The following is a 19421-nucleotide window of genomic DNA, read 5'->3' as shown; positions in this document are numbered from 1 at the left end:
TGTTTTAATTTTAGTTTCTTGGTACAGAGTACAAATTAAAACTCCAAACCAGTAGGAGGATGTACTCATAATTAAAATTCTCAAGAGAAGTTATTTTTTACACACAGAGCTCAAACATCCTTGTCTGGTAGGCAGACTTTTTTCCTGGCCACTGTGAATCTAAGTAACCATCACAGAAAGTGTCTCTAAAGAATAATAATTATTTGGGACTAACAGGATTTTAATAGTAGTACATGTGCCATAGTAAATTATGGGTATAGTGAAGAAGGTTGTGGTAATAGGAAAGGTTTTGTTTTGTTTTTTTGTCTTTTTGAGATGATTTCACTAATCAGTTCAGGCTGGTCTTGAACTCACAGAGTAGCACAGGCTGGCTTCAAATTTATGGTGATCTTCCTGCTTCAGCTTCTGTGGCTCTGGGATTATGGGGATGGGTCATCACCCTCTTCACAAATCTGGTAACTTCTTGGCCTGTATTTTGAGTCTCTGGTACAGTGTAATTGTCTCGTCATGTTTTTTCCAGATACCTGCAGTCAACGAGTAGAGGTCACCAAAGTCCACATTCCTAGGCTGCAGCTTGAGATGTGTGTAAATCCTGTTATCTTAGTAGCCTTCTAGTATCCTTTGGAAGAGTTCTCTCTACATTGCTTTCACCCTGATTTTTTGTTCATTTTCATGACAGCTAAATTCTGCATTTTAAAGGATGTGGCAGTTTATTCAGCATTTTCAGGGTGGAGAATTAAAAACTGTTGTTCAACTTAAATACCAGCTGACCTAAATCAGTGTAGTGCTGAGTGTAGATGGCCCGCCTGAGGAAAGCGTAAAAAGGAGACCTGGAGAGTTTCCTGGGTTTCCTAAGTGTTGCTGTTGTTTGGAGCTGTTGGTTCTCCTGGAGGAGCTCATCATGCTGGTTTCCCTGATGTGAACTCAGCTGGCATCAGTCATCGTCAGAGGAGCTCGGGACCTTGTTGCTTAGAATGGCTGCGGTTCACGCTGGGGGAGCTCTGATCCTTACTTGGAGCGTCACTTCCTGGCTCCGGAAGGGAAGATGTATGCTTGTCACTGTGGCTTCCTAATATGAACCTGGCTGTTATCATTGTTGGAGGTGCTTGGGACCTTGTTGTCGTTAAGGATGGCTGGGATACTTTTCCGGGGAGCCCTGGTCCTTCTTTTCTTTTCTTTTTTTTTTTTTTTTTTTGGTACCAGGGATTGAACTCATGACCTTGCGCTTACAAGGCAGGCACTTATGCCACTGAGCTAAATTGCTGGCTCCCTGGTCCTTATTTTGATCATCGCTTCTTGGCTCCACTGAAGAACCTTCAACCTACTGGCACAGATCCATCACCGTTTTGGGCCTTCCCAGGGCAGATCGATAAAACAGACTTGCATGAATCATTGTTGTGGGCTCTAGGTTTTCAGCTGAACTCATGCAGGACATTGCCATGGAATCCAGGCCCTGGATTTTCTAGGTCTTTAGTGTGTGGACAGATTTCCCGCACTCAATGTATTTGATTCCTTGGGTGACCATTATAAATAATACTATAAATCATGTATCTTGTCTTGTTCTTCTTGCAATCCCTGACTACAATACCAGGTGTTTTGTGATGCAAATGTTTTAGATCGTTTTGAGATAAACGTATAGAAAGATCATTTGTAAGCCTATTAATTTATATTTCAACATCATTTTTCCTTTTGGTTCTTAATCAATGCTCCATTATTGACACTAATTATTAAATCATATGTGACAGCGTAAAATCAATTGAGAAGTATCGAAACATCAAATCTGCCATTGTCATGGGGTATTCAGTGAGTGGTGAATGAGTTTACTGAATCATGAGTATATTCATGAAGTCTCACTGTCTACATTTTTTTGACATCTTCTCAGAGACTGATGTCCTGATTCAAAGAGAATATAAATATTTGTTTTATTGAAATGGTAACAAATGTCATTAATGCCTTTAAAATGACCTGGAGCCACCCTTTCAAAAACCTCAGGAATTTATTAACTGTTTTTGGGAAATTCTGATCCACAGAATAAATTTAAATTATACCGTTAGGTACAGTCTTGCTTTTGCCTCCCTTTTAAACCTTATCTCCACAATTATTTAGCAAAAATGTACCTGACAATCAGAACCCACTGATCTCAGTAACACCCTGGCCTACAATGTTCTTTTTCACCTAAAACTATGCAGACCCTTCAAAATTCAGTAAAAAAAAGTGGCAATTTATTAATTCTTCCCTTCTCCCTTAGGAAGTTAATGGAATTACTATCCTCTGAATTCCCTAATATTTATCTTTCTCTCTTCCATTCTCCTTTTCCTTCATCCACTGCTTTAAATAACTTTTTACAACTGAAAAGTGACTTTATTTAGTTTTAGTATTCGCACTCAAACTCAGAACCTTGCACTTGCCAGACAGGTACTACACCACTGAGCTATATCCCTGGTCCCTTTCATTTCGTTAATTAAAAAAAAATTAAGTCAAGGTCTTTCTATGTATCCCTGGCTGACCTTGAGCTTGCTATGTAGCCTAGGGTGGCAAGTACTTGTGTGACAGCTTTTACCATGTGGTATTTTAACTTAACCTGTTTAGACAATGGTTCCTGATTAGGGTAAGGGCCTGTGGTACAGGAATCATAGTAGTCTCAGCACCCCACATAATACCTAGAAATTAGTACACGGTAAGTCATAAATCAGTGAATGTGTGGTAATTAATGATGTGGTTATAAATATCAGCTGTTTCACTGTTTTTTTACGAGATATGCTGTTAATAAGTTGGTAACCTAGAACATGACTGGTGGTTAATCTTGACTGTCAACTTGACTGGGCCTAGAGATGCCTAGGAGATGAGTAACACACACTAGCCCGTGTGTCTGGTGGGTCATGAAGGGGTGACGCTGGGGACTGTATCTGGTCTCTGCCCCTTTGTCTTTGGCTCTTCCTTGCTTGCTCTGCTTCTTGGCTGCCATGAGGTGAGCAACCTTCCTCTGCCATCCCCTGTGCAATGATGTTCCTGCCTCCGGGTCAGCCTGTCATGGACTGAACTCTCTGAATCTGTGAGCCGAGCTAAGCTCTGTCTCCTTTAAGCTGTATGAATGAAGTATTTTGCCCCAGAAATATAAAGCTAATACAATAATCTGATTTTATGTTTTCTCTTTGTGCTTTTCTAGACTTCACAGCAACATAAATTGAAAAAGATCCAGAAAGGCTCAGGTCAGAAAATCTTATCCTTTACTCTGTGGTTCAAGGCTAATGACTGATCAGCTGTCCATGTGCTTTAGAATTCTAGCCTTAAATAGCAGGTGGAAAAATGTTCATATGGGAAGGAGAAGGAGGAAGGAGGGAGAAGGAAAGAAAGAGATGGAAGAGAAACAAGAAGTAAAAAAAGAATAGCAGGTGGAGGGAGGTTGAAAAAGAGGATGTAAATGGGAGAAGCATGACTATTCTTTCATTTTTGAGACAGTCTCACCATGTAACCCAGGCTCGTCTTGAACTTGTGGCAATCCTCCTGGCTCATCCCTCCTGTGTGTGGGACTATAGGCCTATACCATGATGCTCCATGTGCCTGTTTTTTCTAGCACCTGTGCTTCCAAAGAGATGTTTCCATGATTGTATTATTTGAGGTTTCTCTTTCCTTCAATTTTTTCTTTTCTTTTTTTTGGGGGGGGGCAGTTTACCAGGGATTGAATTCAAGACCTTGCATTTGCCAAGCAGGCACTTGCGCTGCTGAGCTAATTCTCTGGTCCTTTTCTTCAATTTTAATGCAAAGACCAAAGTAAGGGGAAGAATCTGGTAAGATACGAGAATAGACAAAGATTAACTACTAAAAGTTTGGTAAGGGAAGCTTTGGTGTCTTTTCTTTCCTTTCCTCCTCTGAAGGAAATGTATCAGGACCTCTGTTCTCCCCACTCCAACCTCATGTCCGTGATCATTTCTGGTCCACACAGGGCTGACATCTACTATATGATGCAAACCACATAATCATTATTTTTTAAACTTGAGAACTGAATGCTACCACTAATTAGCTTTATGATTTTGGGCATGACTTCATCTTTGTTTCCTTGTGTGCAAAATGAGAAGATTGTGCTGGTTGATGTCAATAATATTCACAATGCTAATAGATTCTTCATCTGGATTCTTAGTCTCAGAGTCAGAAGAAAGCCTCAGGACAAAATGCAGTGAAGATAACCTAACACAGTAAGTAAAGTTTGTCTCCAGCCTGTCCTACTGACAAACCCTGCTAACTGTAAAAGTTAGCAGTAAAACAGATGGTCCTCTTCCCTCATTATGATAGTTGTCTCTTTTCTAAGTTAACTCTCTTCTCTTGTGGTTTGCTTACTGATACTTTGGTACCCCTTAAATTACACTGACCTATTCTGTTGCATCCAGTATTTTAGGATTCCCTGTGAACTGGGCCCAGGAACGTATGCTCTGGTCAATGGACAGGAGTCTTCAGCAGATCATCGAACAACTGGAAAGTGCAAGGTTGGAGAACATAGTTTCTGGGAGGAGGATTGTAGAGCATTTAAGAGGAGAAGGCAAAGGGGGAAAGCTTTTTTGTTTTGTTTTCTTGACTTTGGGGATTGAACTGAGAACCTTTGCACTAGGCTACATCCCCAGCCCTTTTAGGTAATTTTAATTTTTTTCTTTTGTTCTGTTTTTTGATGCAGAGTCCCACTGTATAGTTCAGGCTGGCGTTGGTCTCATTGTGTAACCCAGGCTGGCCTTGAATTTGAAGTCAGCCTCCTAAATGCTGGGATTACAGGCATGCATCACCATGCCTGGCTCTAAAATTTTTTTTATTTTGAGGCAAGTTTTCACTAAATTGCTAAATTGCCCAAGGTTGGGCTCAAATTCGCAATTCTCAGGCCTCAGCTTCACAGAGTGCTGCAGTTACAGGTGTTGTGTCACTGTGGCTGGCTGAGGTGATAGTAGAGGAAGTCCTGAGTTCAAGTGGGTCAAAGAATCATTTCAGGAATAGTTGCCTACCTTTGCCCAGTGAGGGGACTTTCTGCATCATTATTTGATGACCAGAAAGTAACTTTTTTCTTTTCCAATTCTCCCTCAGGCCAAAAGTTTTTACATTTGAAAAGGACATGTTCTTTCCATTTCCTGTTTGTTTGTTTGTTCTTTGTTCTGACTTCAAAACAAATGGAAACTTTTCTCTTTTCTTTCTTAGATTATGTCTTATGGAACTGCATTTATCTGAACCACAGGATGAGACTTCTTCCACCACCTCTCTCCTTGAGGCTCAGGAAGCTGATCCATCCTGTTACGTCTGTGAGAAGGCAACATATTCCAGCAACCACAGCATCTCCTCTGGGTCATCCAGCAATAGATCCGGCCTGTCTTACCTTCCTGCCCTCTTTGAAGGGACGCGTTGGCAAGTCCAGAGCAATCGTTTGCCTGCTTCCTGCAGAAAGCAGTCGTCTGTGTTAAGGAACCAAAGCACATCCCTGCCACCTTTTCAGTTGTTAGAGCCTGAAGAACCAGAGCTACTTCAGAATTTGGAAGCCCTTTCACACTTACCACCACAAAATTATTTTACTGACTCTATGTTTGAACCCCTAAATGCCTGCACACAAGAAGAGAAAACAAAAAATAAGAGAAGGCACAGGAATCTTTTGGTAGTGGATCATGGGACAACTTCTGTTCTGAGTGAAAGACCACGCCTCCCAGAGTGGGCTCTGTCCCAGCTCTCTCTTTTGTCCAAAGGGAAGCTGGAAGGACATATGTCTAGAAAGGTTCGTACTTTGCAGGAACAATCAGTGCCTGTGCCTGCGAAAAAATCTTGGGCAATGCTGAATTACTTGATTAAGGTATCAGGAGAAGTCTCTGAACTAGAGGACCCCCAAACCCAGTTATCAACACTCATTCATCAAAACACTGAGCAAAATATCAGCAATAAATCCCCAGACCATCCAGCATTTCAGCTTCATGTGGATACAGGAATAGAATCTGGATTGAAGAGGACAGAAACAAAAATTTCACACACACTTACTTCAAGGGAGCAATTACAATACGGAAATGACCCCAAAATCCTCAGATCCAAACCCTTGGTTCCATCAGTGGGCATTCCACCTCCCAGACATTTAGGAGTTAACATAACTCAAGAAGAAACTGCTTCACCGAAGGGCTCAAAACATGTACTACACCTTAGTACAGAGCAGAGCTCCATAGGTCTTTCAGAAACAAGAATTGAGCAGCATAATACACAAGCAGCTAATATGGAGCTGACATCAGGGCTTCCTTATAAAGGCACAGAGAACATAAAGATAACTCCACTGGCATTGCTTCAGGTCATGGATTCAATGGGGATGATCCCAGAAGCACCTCCAGAAATGACAGAATCCGTGGATTTGGTCCCAAATCAAATTGTAAAGCCAGTGGAAATCATGGAAACAGCACATAAAACTCTCAAACTACCAAAACAAGTAACTGAATCAGTGGAGATAACCGAAAAGACTCAGCAACGAGTTGTACAACCAAACAGGATGGGTTCAAGACTGAAACAAGACATAGATAATGTGAAGACAACTCCCACAGCAATGCTTCAAGTCATGGATTCTAAGAGAAAGACTAATGAATCACATCCATGTATCACAGAACCAGTAAGAATGACCCCAAGGCCACCATGTCAAGCCATGGAGTCTGTGAAGATGAAGACATTGTTGGACACAATGATGCCACAACACACAGTCACGGGAACTGTAGAAATGGCCCCAGGGCCAAAGCACAATGTCATGGAATCAGTGAATATGACTTCAAGGTCACAAAGTCAGTCCATGGAACAAGTAAAGCTTACTATAGACCTAATACATCAAAACACAGAATCAGTGAAAATGATCTCAACACCATTACATCAGGTCACTGAGCACATGAAAATAACCCCAGTGGCACTATCACAAACCAAAAGTTTCAGGGAGATTCCACCAGTACAGTCACATGAGATAGGATCTGGGGCTTTGAGCCAAGGTATACCGTCTCAAGTTGCAAATTTGACCTCAAAGCCAACTCAACCAGATGGTTTGACTTCTCCCCCTAGTGATCTTCCTATTGCTATTGCTCCTCTGGTTGTACAATCTGTGAGTTTACCTCCAGAGTCACCACCCAAAGTGATGGAACCAACACGGAAGATTCTGACACCATCATGGCAACCCATTCCCCTAAACATAAACTCAGCAGTGCTGGCTTCACCCTTGGTTCTGATCACAGAATCACAGTCAAAAATTGTAAAATCTGAGGGTTTGAGTCCTCAGTCAATATCTCTAGGCAAAGAATCTCTGGGATTGACTTCTGGATTAAAGACTGAAATGCGAGACCCTCTAGGTTTGGCTCCATCGTATCATCAAGGCACAGAGTCTGTGTCATTAGCTTCAGGACTGCCTCATCAAATCCCAGAATACTCAATGGTACACTCAAAGCAAAGTCATAAAGTGACAGAAACTGTGGGGTTGACCTCTGACACAGGGCTACAAGTGAAGAAATCTGTACAGTTGACACAATCACACCATCAAATAATGGAACCATTGGAGACAATCTCAGGTCAAGACCAGGTAGGTCAAGATACAGAATCTACAGGAATATGCCAAAAGCCTCTGCATCAGGTTACACAATCTGCAGTAAGGACTACTACATCTCTGCTTCAAGGTGTGAAATACGTGGGAGTGGAGCCAATACTACAATTTAAGTTGACAGATTCTACAAAATTATCCCCAGGACTGCAAAATGTAAAATCTAAAAATCTGACTGTGGGACCAGAGTTGCAAAATATGAAATCTGTAGACACAATCACAGGTTTAGACCCTCAAATGGTAAATTATGAACAACCAATCCCACGTATGAAATCTATAGACTTGGCCCCAGAATTTCAACAGCAGAGTGTAAAATCTGAGGGGTTGGCACCTATACCACAGCTGCAAAGTAGAAAATCTACAGATTCGATCCCCAGTTCACAGTTTCAAGGTCTACAGTGTCTTCGTTTGGCTCTGCCACCAGAGTGTCAACATATAAAAACGGTAGAACTGACCTTTAAATCACCACTGGAAGAATCAAAATCTGTGGAATTGGCCTCAAAGTCATGGTTACAAAATACCAGCTTGGGAGAGGTAGACTTAGTACCATTGCTTAAAGAGACAAAAACTCCTCAAAGGATAGAATGTAGGAGGTTAACTCCTGAGAAACAAGTGCAAAGCATGAAATTTGGGGAATCGGCCCTAGGCACACACCTTGAGCCAGTCAAATATAAAGAACTGAACCCTGATCAATATCACCATGCCACAGAACCTGAAGGACTGACCCCACAGAAGCAAGCCTCAGAATCTTTAGGGATGACCTCAGATTTAGGACTTCAAGAAACAGTTGCAAAATTGACCCCTGATACTTGTCACCAAGTGGAAGCATCTGATGAGTTGACACAGTCATCTTTAGGAATTACTGCAGTTTCATTAAGCCAAACTTCAGAATCTATAAAAATGAGCCCATCATTACTCCAAGACACTACTGGGACTGTGCTCTCATCTGTAAGAGCGATAGGGTTGACTCCAGAATCACAACACACAGTAAAACAATCTCTGGGCTTAATACCTGGATCAGAGGTACAAAGTGTAAAATCAGGAGTATTGACCCTCGAGTCGCAGCCCCAAGGCATGATCTTTGTTCATCCAAAGGTAGAGCCATGTTCAAAAGTTACCACATTGTTGAAGGGACCCCTAAAGTCAGACACTAAAGACACAGAAACTGTACAGTTATCATTTCCTCAAGTTGATAAGACCCATGAGGCTATCCAAAAACCACATTCAGAAACTGGCTCTCTGGAGTTGACTCTAGGGCCAGTGACACAACATGAGAAATTAGGTTCATTACTGCAAAACTTGAAATCTGTTGATTTAACTGCTGGGTCATCCCCATTAGTAGTAAAAGCTACAGAATTAATTACAGTGCCAAAACCAGACTTCATTGCCTTGACCTCTGGGCCACAGCTTCAGAAAGGAAAATCTAGGAAGACTGATCCAGAACCACATTTGCAAGATGCAAAATGTGTGAATTCAATCCCACAATTAAGGACGGAAGAGGTAGAACCTAAAAAACCAAAAGCAGAGGCAACATTACAAAGTGTTTTATTGGAAGAATTGACTATAGAACTTAAATCTGTGGATTTAAATTTACACCCAGAGCAATCAAATGTCAAATCTGGATTGACTCCAGGGCCACAGTTGCAAAGTGTCAGATTTTCAACATTATCTCCAAGGTCAGTTCAAGGAGAAAAAGCTGCAGATTTAATCTCAGGGCCCCCACAAAGTATGAAATATTCTGAATTGCCCCAAGAGCCACAGCCAGAAGATACAAAACCTGGGGAGCAGACCATAGTCTCAAGGCCTCGAGGTTTAAAATCTCAGAAGGTGCTCTCAAAGCCACAGCCAGAAGATACAAAACCTGTGGATCAGACCACAGTCTCAAGGCCTCAAGGTTTAAAATCTCAGAAGCTGATCTCAGAACCACAGCCAGAAGATACAAAACCTGTGGATCAGACCACAGTCTCAAGGCCTCAAGGTTTAAAATCTCAGAAGCTGATCTCAGAACCACAGCCAGAAGATACAAAACCTGTGGATCAGACCACAGTCTCAAGGCCTCGAGATTTAAAATCTCAGAAGCTGATCTCAGAACCACAGCCAGAAGATACAAAACCTGTGGAGCAGACTACAGTCTCAAGGCCTCAAGGTTTAAAATCTCAGAAGCTGATCTCAGAACCACAGCCAGAAGATACAAAACCTGTGGATCAGACCACAGTCTCAAGGCCTCGAGGTTTAAAATCTCAGAAGCTGATCTCAGAACCACAGCCAGAAGATACAAAACCTGTGGAGTCAACACCAAAGCCAAACCTAGAAGTCAAATCTATGGTGTTAAGCCGAGTGCCACAGTCAGGAAGCATGAAGGCTGAGGAGCTGGCCCCTGGTTCAGAGTTTCAAGGCTTAAAATCAGAGTTGATGCCTTTAAGATCACAGTTGAAAGATAAGAAATCTGTGATTTTAACTCTAGGACCATGTCTAAAAGGTCTGAAATCTATGGACTTAACCTGTAATCTCCAGCTAGAAGATGCAAAATCTGTGGAGGTGACTCCAGGTTCAAGAATTAAAGATTTGGGAATTGAGTTAGTCCCAAGTACAAAGGATCAAAATTTGAGAGTTATGGAACTGAAATTTGGACAAGGCAAGGATTCCATTGCTTTTCCACCAGATCCATTGCTTCAAGTTGTTAAACCAATGGAGATTCTTCAAAGGCCTCAAATACAGAGTATAAAATCTGAGGAACTGATTTCAGAGCCACAAATGCAAGATATGACACTTATGTCCATTACTCCATTTACTAAGCTGCAAAATATAAAATCTGTAGAGGATACTCCAGATCCACAGCTGCAATGTGAAAAATCTGTGAGGTTTGCCTCAAGGCTAAAGGGACAGGAGGCAAAATCTGTGAATGTAACCAGAAGACAAGAGTTTCAAGGAGTAAAATCCACGGATTTAGACCCAAAGCGATTTCAAGGGGTGACACCAGTTAGTTTAACTCTTGATCCTGGACAGGATAGTCAGGTATTTGTAAACTTACCAGGTTGGAAAAATGTAAATTTAGAACAACTGAAGAGAGGATTTCATTCAGACAGTAGAATGTCTTTGGAGTTAGTTCCAGAGCCAAAATGTAAGGATATAAAGTCTGTACCCTTCAATAAGACACAGTTGAAAGACCTGGCATTGTTTGAATTGACTCCAGAACAAAATGTAAAAGCTAAAGCACTCAAATATGAAGCCCAATTGCAAAGTAGGATATCTTCCAAATTGACCCCACGACCACAGCTTCAAGACAGAAAATCTGTGGAGCTAAAAAAAGAGCAACCGATTAGAAATATGAAAACTATTCAGTGGCTATCGAGACCTAAGTCCGAACATGCAACCTCTGTAGGGTTGAGTCTCAGATCAAAATCTCAAGGTATTAACCCTACAGAATTAAAATCTGCCATCCAGTCAAGAAGTATGAAGTCATCTGAATTGACTCTAGGGCCTAAACTTCAAGGACCAAAATCTACAGAATTTAATCCTAAATCACAGTTACAGAGTGTGAAGACCTTTAAATGGTCCCAAGGAAAAAGGCTACAAAACCAGAAAACATTTGAATCAAACTCAGAGCCACCAATAGGTGGTGGGAAAACTGTGGAATTAAACAAAGAACCACAACTTGGAAATATGAAATCTTTGCAGTGGATACCAGGCCCTGAGTTCCAAGGATTAAATCTGAAGACACAATCTCAAGGTGTCAAACCTACAGAGCTGAAATCTTTGACATACTCAGGAGGTCTGAAGTCATCTGAATTGTCTCGAGGGCCAAAGGTTCAAGGTACAAAATCTATAGAATTGGATGTACAGCAGGTACAGTGTGGGGAAACCCCTGAGTTGTTTCCAGGGTCAGAGCTACAAAAAAGGGAAAATTTTAGATTAACCCCAGAGCCTCAGCTCCAAGGAAGAAAATCTGCAGAAACCTACCAAGGGCCACAACTTGGAAGCATGAAGTCTATTGAGAGGATACCAGGACCAGACTTCCAAGTTATAAAATCTGGACCAGAGTGTAGAAGTATGAAATCACTTGACCCAACTTCAAGGTCAAAGCTCTGTGATGTAAAATCCATGGTATTCAAATCACAGCTTCATTTACAAAATGTGAAATCTGCTGAGTTTATGCCAGGACTGCAGCTGCAAATGAAACATTTAGAGTCATCCCCAGGAACACAGCTTCAAGGTATGAAGTCTCTAGTGTTTATGCAACAGCCACAGCTTCAAGAAGTGAAATCTAGGCTATTAAGTCAAAGGCCACTATTACAAAATGGTGAAATTGTAGACCTGAACACACTACTAGGCTTGAAAAGTATGAAGTCATCTGAATTGGCTCTTCAGACAGAACCTCAAAGTATGAAGTCCAAGAAGTTCGACTCTGGGTCCCAGTGGCAAAGTCCAGTATGTTCTAAGTTGACACCTGAGGCAAACTCTGAATATATAAAATGTATTCAGTTAAGCTCCTGCTCACAGGTGAAAGGTATGCCACTTTCTGATTTGACCATGGAAAACAAGATTCAAGGTGTCAAACCTACAGATTTCAAACCTCAGCCACAGACGCAAGATATAAAATCTTCTGAGTCAATACCTAGGACAAAACTTCAAGAAACAAAACTGACAGAATTTGACTCAGGCCCACAGTTGCAAGATGTGAAATCTTCTAAGTTGATCACGGGTATAAAGCTTCAAGATACAGAATCTATGAATTTCAGTTCCAAACCATACACACAAGGTGTGAAATCTTCTAAAATGATCCTAGGTGAGACGCTTCAAGGTGTGAAATGTGCAGAAATCAACTCTAGTCCAAAGTTATCAGATGAAGAATCTGACTTGACCCTGGGGAGAGAGTTTTCAGGTATGAAATCTGGACAACACTTTAAAAGTGTAAAATCTGTTGAAGTGGCACCAGAGATCAAACATCAAGGTGTAAAGATAGTGGACTTCAACTCTGGACCACAGATTCAAAGCCAAGAATCTTCTGAGTTGGCTCAAAGGACAAATATTCAAGATGTGAACTCTGTAGAATTCAACTGTGGCCCAAAGTTACAAGGTGTAACATCAGTTTTATTACCAAAGACAAATCTCGAAGGTGAGGAATCTGCAAAATTCAACTCAGACTCCTATTTACAAGATATGAAATATTCTAAGCTGATCTCAGAGACAGACTTTAAGGATACAAAATCTATAGGGTTTGGTTCCATACCATACTTGCAGGGTGTGAAATCTGACATAATCCCAGAGACAAAGCTTCAAAAAGAGAAATCTGTGGGAATTAAAATGCCTCAGTTACTGCAGCAAGATGTGAAATACTGTCAACTGACTCTAAGTAAGGTACAAGATAGAAAATCTTTAGGTTCCAACTCTGCCCCACCATTACGAAATAGGAAACTGTCTATGTTGACACCACAAATAAATGATGAATATATGAAATCTATGGAATTCAACCCAAGCACCAATTTGCAAGACATGAAAGCTGAGTCTATAAACCTTCCAATAGTAAACTACACAGAGAACAATGATGGCTCAGAATTGCAGGTTGCAAAACTCTCTTCTGAACTCAATGCTGGAAATCAGCACCAAGGTAAGAAATCTCAAAAATTGGAGCAATGGCTACAATTTGAAAGTGAAAAATTTACAGTGTTTAATTCTGGGCCACATTTGCAACATGTAAAATCTTCAAAATTATGTCCAAGGATAAAGATTCAAGATGCATTCACTTCTGAAAAACAGCCAGGAGATGTAAGATCTTCTGAGTTGTGTCTGGGAACAAAGCTCCTAGGTATGCAGTCTTCAGAGTTCAATCTTGGGCCTCAGTTGGAAAGGATAAAGTCTTTTGACTTATGCAAAGAAAACAAGCTTCCAGATAACCAATCTCTGGAATTCAAGCATAAGTATGAATTACAAGGTAGGAAATCCTCTCAATTGAATCCAAGGCCAGAGATTCAATGTAAAAACTGTATGACATTCAATATTGAGTCACAGTTACAAGATGTAAAATCATCTGAGCTGAAACCTACAACAGAGTTTCAAGATACAAAATCTAAGGTGCTCTGCCTTGGACCTCACTTGCAAGGCATAAACTTTTCTGCATCCATTCCAGGACTAAAACCTCAGTGTGTAAATTCTGTTGGATGCAATCCTGAGCCACATTTGAATGATGTGGATTCTTCTGCATGTACACCAGGACCAAGACTTCAGTGTATGCATTCTACCAGGTTCAACTCTGAACCACATTCTAAAGATGTGAATTCTTCTGCCTGGACTTCAGGAGCAAAACCTCAGTATGTAAATTCTACTGGGTGCAATCTTAAGCCACATGTGAAAGAGATAGATTCCTCCACATCCTCTGCTAGGCCCAAAATTCAGTATATAAATTCTACTGGATGCAACTCTGAATCGTATTTTCAAGGTGTGAATTCTGCATGCACTCCAGGGGCAAAATCTCAATGTGTAAATTCTACTGGATGTAACCCTGGACCACTTTTACAGGATGTGAATTCTTTTGCATCCTCTTCAGGGCTAAAACCTCACTGTACAAATTCTACTGGTTGCAACCCTGGGCCATGTTTGCAGGATGTGACTACTCAACCCTCTTCCGAGGCAAAACCTCCGTGTGCAAATTGTACAGGGTGCAACCCTTGGCCACATTTGCAGGGTATAAATACTTGTGCATCTTCTCCAGGGCCAAAACCTCAGTGGACAAATTCTACAGGTTGCGAACCTGGGATACAATTTCAGAGTATGAATATCTGCCCATCCTCTTCAGAGCCAAAACCTCAGTGTGTAAACTCTACAGGATGCAACGTTGGGCTATATATGCAAGATGCGACACTTCCTGAATTAACTCCAGTTTTAGAACTTCGAGGAGTAAAGTCTTGTGAGTTGAATTCAAGGACACAAATTCAAAGCAAGACATCTGTAGTAGTCAATTCTGAACCACACTTTCAAGGAATGAAATCTTCTGAGTTAACTCCAGGGACAAAGTGTCAAGTCCAATTTTCAGAGAACCAGCTTCAGTGGGAGCAACAAGTTGTACAACCTGTGTTCAAATCAGGGCCTTCATTCAATGATCTGAAACCTGTGGTAGGCATACCAGATCCACTGCTTAGCGATGTAAAGTCTGAGGAGATGAGGAAACAACCATCACTTTCTGGTGTAGACCCTGTAAAACTGACTTCAGGCTCTGGGCTGCAGGACTTAAAATATGGGGTATTTGCACTAGAAAAGTTAAGTTTTCAAGATTTGCAGTCTATGGAACTGAGCATGGGATCCCAACAGAAAGGTATAAATAGCCAAGAGCTGAATTTAGGATGGAAAGATGGGAAATCATTAGTATTGGCACCTGAGCCTCCTAGGAAGTTCTTACCAGGACCAGCGCTATCTAGTGTCAAATTTTCAAATTTGTTTCCCGAATCACAGCAACAAGGTATGAATCCTTTGGAGGTGACTCCAGAACCAAAGCTGCAAATCGTTAAACATGCAAAATTATCTTCATTATCGCTGCAACAAATTGCCAAACCTGTGGAGTTAGCACCAAGGGCACTGCCTCAAAAAGTACAATCTGGGAATCAGTGCCTGAGAACAAGCTATCAAATCACAGAATCCTCTGAGCTTACCTCCAGTCCATGCTTACAAAATATGAAATCCAATAAATTAAGCACAAACCCAACACACCAAACTTTGGAAACAATGGAGTTGAAAGGATTTCAAATTGTAAAGACCATGTTAATCCCAGGGCCACTGTTTCAAACTGTAAAATCTGAGGAATTAGCAACAGGACCAATTCCTCAGTTTGTAGAACCTATAGGAGTAGCCACAAGATTGGGGATTGAATTAATGGATTGTTTTGATTTGACTACAAGGCCGAATCTTCAGGAACTGGTAAAACCTGTAGAATTAATGCCAACTCTAAATATTCAAGTGAACTCTGCAGAATTAACCTCACAGCAAACACCTTCATTTGAGGGACCTACAGTATTGACTCAACTTGTAAAATCCATAGGGATAACAAAAGAACCTCTTAAGGTCATGGAAAATAAGGGTTTGACTCAAGGACAGGTGTACCAGAATGAGGACTCTGAGGAGTTAACATCAGAAGAGTTACAAATTAAGAATTATTTCTCTCAATTCCCTTACAACCCTTCAGCCTCACTCATTTCAAGCTCTGCTACAACAGATGAATCAGAAGAACTTCAGGATTCTGGGATACCAAAAGTATGGAGAGCTTGGGATATGAAAAACCTTGGTATAGACATTTTGGAGAATGAAGACTCCTACATAGACCCTTTTATGATACAGTCTTCAACCTTTCCTTTGGACCTTCATAATCAACCCTCTGATAAGCCAGTGAACAGTGTGGAAACCCTAAATCCTGAGATCCTGGCAGTGGCTATCATGTCTAAGGAAAGAAATACAAGAAACCAGATAGAGGAATCAGAGGACTCACTTCAGAGCTATTCCCAGCATCTACTACCAACTTGGAGATCTGGGTCTTTCCAGGCAGGACCAAGGGCTCAAAGAGGCTCTATTCAATCTTTCCTGGGGAGACAACAGAATGCCTGGGAGAGTCATGCCTATAGGCAGAGACTACCTAGAAAATATCTATCCTCTATGCTAATGCTGGGGAATGTCTTAGGATCCACTATGGAAAGAAAGCTTTGTTCTCGAACATGTTTAGTAAAAAGATCCGGTGCAGATATTGGTCAATCTGTTCAGAATTTATTTGGAGTTCCAGCTGAACTGATGGAATTTTCCCAGTCCCTGCTAGAGAAGAGTCCAGCTACTGTTTCAAAGCCTTCAGTATTCAAAAACTATATTCAGAGGCATACTTCATGCCATGATCATGAAAAAGGAATGGGCTTAAAGATGTGGACACGTGGCTTCACATCTTCCATAATACAGCAATATTCTGGGACTCGATTTATAATAAAGAAAGCAAACTCAAAGCTCAGAGACAAATCCCAGGAAGTCACTCAGTACAGGCCAGGGTCATATGTAGGGGGGTGGTTTCCCACCCTAGTAGAGTCAGAAAGTTCCCTCAGGATATTTCACAATAAGGAAGATCTTACTCCTTGTGAATCACCGAGTAACTCACAGGCAAGGATAGACAATTTGTGGTCAAATGAAAACTACAATTTGCAACAAAAATCTGGGGATGATCACTTACCAAGTGATAGCAAAAGAGAGAGGATGCCAGTTGTCAGGCAAAGGGCAACAAGTCCAATCACGAAGCACGAGGACATTTTATGGGGAGAGACAGACCCATGGAGATCATCGCAACAGCCAAAAACAGATAGGCTTTCCCATTCCAGACCACCACAGTATGATTCACAGACAAGGACTTTTGAGCCTCTCCACTCCTCAAAACCCACTTACCTTTCTCAGGCCAAGAGTGACTTCTCAGAACAGTCCCACCTTCTACAAGATCTACAGCTAAAAATTGCTGCAAAACTCCTAAGAAGTCAAATACCTCCTAATGTGCCTCCACCTCTGGCTTCAGGTCTTGTCCTGAAATATCCCATCTGCCTACAGTGTGGCCAGTGTTCAGGACTTAACTGTAATCATTCTACTTCGCATACTTCTTCTAGGTCTTATATTCTTATCTATCCACAGCTCCACCTCGTGAGCACTCCTGAAGGCCATGGTAAGGTTCGGCTACGTCTTGGCTTTAGATTGCGAACTGGAAAAAGACATCACATCTCCAAGTATCATGGAAGAGATAAACATACCAAATTAAGAAGTCCTGTATCATCATCACGAAAAAAAGCTAAAATTTATCCTCCAGCTTCCAAAGGTGTTGGTCCCACAACAGATTTTCGGTCTGGTTCTTCTCAGCCTCCTGCTCCTTTCGAAGTCCACATCAAGAGGAAGCAACGGAGCAGCCCCGAATCAGTCAGAAAGACAGAAATTGGAGAGGGTGAGCACTATAAATTCCCTAAAGTTCACTCCCTATCAGAAAGTGATTCTGAAAGCAGTCATGATGAAAATTTCACTAAAGCAAGAACAGAAAAGTCCCCTGATTCAAAATATCCAATGAAAAGAATTATAAAGGGACCTAGATCACAAAACACAAAGTTCCACACATACAGTCCTTCAAGGGACTTATCAGCCACTTTAAGGAGAAAGAGGATTAGAGCAGCTCAGATAAGCACTGCTTCCTTAAAAAGACCACCTAAGAAATCCTCCCATCCCAAATTCCTGAGACTGCTTTTTCAAGGCCTAAAGCAGGTATTCCAAACAGCACACAGAATTCTGCCTTTTGTTGGTCAGAAGCCTGAGGACAGGACAAAGATAGATGATTTGTGGTCAAGTGAAAACTGCAGTTCACAACAAAAATCTAGAGACTACCACTTACCAAGAGGTAGCAAAAGAGAAAGGATACCAGTTGTCAAGCAAAGATCAACAAGTCCGATCACTAAGCAGGAGGACATATTTTGGCGAGAGACCAACCAAGGGAGATCAGCTCAACAGTCAAAAAGAGACAGCTTTTCCCATCCCAAGTCCACAGCTTCCCAAACAGGAGTTAGTGTCTACCCTACGTTAGTCACTCAGGATTTGGGTATAGGTCAAGATGTCAGTGGCAGCAGTGCAAAGAGAAGCTTCCACAGAGATGAAACCTCCAGCCAAGAATCTATCAACTTGCCCAAACCAGGAGCCAGATTTCAGGCACAAAGGGGAAAGCTACCTTGTTCCCTTGGGAAGAAAACCTTGCAGAGTCATCTCAGAGATAAAGACACCCACAAGGTGGAAACCCTCCACCGGTCCTACAGGGACAGAACCCGACAAAATTCCTGTGTGAGAAGTCAGGGCAGCCCCTCACAGAGACTCCATTGTGGCCTCTCTGAGGACCACCTTCCCAGTCCCCTGGAAAAGAGGCGTCGAAGGCCCTCAGAGAGGACCAGCCACAGTCTCTCAGAGAAGAGGCAGAGGCGTCACAGAACCTCTGAGAGGCGCTATCGCAGTCCCTCACAGAGAGGAGGCCGCAATTCCTCACAGAGAGACCGCAGTTCCTCACAGAGAGGCCGCAGTCCCTCACAGAGGGCAGGCCGCAGTCCCTCACAGAGAGGAGGCCACAGTCCCTCACAGAGGGCAGGCCGCAGTCCCTCACAGAGGGCAGGCCGCAGTCCCTCACAGAGGGCAGGCCGCAGTTCCTCACAGAGGGCAGGCCGCAGGCCCTCACGGAGGAGAGGCCGCAGTCCCTCACAGAGGAGAGACCACAGTGCCCTGGAGAAGCAACGTCACAGGCCCTCGGACAGGAGACAGCGCAGTGCCTCGGAGCGGAGCCGGGGCAGTCTCTCTGAGACAACCAACACTCGCCATCCGTCTGAGAGGAAAGGCCACAGTTCTGGGACAGCCCATCGCAGTCCCTCTGAAAGAAGCCGTCACAGTCCCTCGAAGAGAGCTCATCTCAGGAGCCCTGAGGGAACCCGACACAGCCACTCTGAGAGGCGCCACCGCAGTCGCAGTCGCGCTGACAAAACCCATGACAGCCCCCCTCAGGAGAGACTCAAGGACAGCAGCCCCACAGAGAGGCCTCAGGAGTCTTTCCAGAGTTACTCAAACGTGTCTAAAAAAGCCCAAAGCAGGACACGGTTGGAGGCCTGAAGCTGGTAGATTATAGACGTCTCCCACAATTCTTTATCTAGCTCCCCTCGCCTGGCTTTTCCCTCCTCCACCACTGCCTCCCATCCCACTTCCTCCGCGAGGAGAGGGCTGTCGGACCCCTCCACCGTGGGGGAGGGGAGCGAAAATGAGCCTGTCATCTCTCGAAGATCAATAAAGGGGCAATAATTGAGCTCCACGTGCATTTATAAGATCACTGGCG

At 42.5% G+C, this 19421-nt stretch overlaps 1 protein-coding gene across 2 annotated transcripts in view; it reads left to right on the top strand.

Moving 5' to 3' along the window:
• The window catches only part of Spata31h1 (SPATA31 subfamily H member 1), a 38559-nt gene extending 19168 nt beyond the window's left edge, over window positions 1-19391 (top strand). For both annotated transcript variants that reach the window (XM_023566331.2, XM_063230577.1), the window contains exons 2-5: window positions 3167-3209; window positions 4139-4193; window positions 4386-4481; window positions 5176-19391. In XM_023566331.2, coding sequence (XP_023422099.2) covers window positions 4423-4481; window positions 5176-19201 — 14085 coding nt within the window. In that variant the 5' untranslated portion in view covers window positions 3167-3209; window positions 4139-4193; window positions 4386-4422 and the 3' untranslated portion in view covers window positions 19202-19391. The remainder of the gene's footprint in view (window positions 1-3166; window positions 3210-4138; window positions 4194-4385; window positions 4482-5175) is intronic.
• The last annotated feature ends 30 nt before the right edge of the window (window positions 19392-19421 follow it).

The sequence above is a fragment of the Cavia porcellus genome, unplaced genomic scaffold, assembly GCF_034190915.1.
Source record: "Cavia porcellus strain 051 isolate PalLab524CR breed Dunkin Hartley unplaced genomic scaffold, mCavPor4.1 scaffold_1, whole genome shotgun sequence".
Lineage (NCBI taxonomy): Eukaryota > Metazoa > Chordata > Mammalia > Rodentia > Caviidae > Cavia > Cavia porcellus.
Note: the sequence above shows the minus strand (reverse complement) of the source record. Positions and strands in the feature narration are given on the sequence as shown.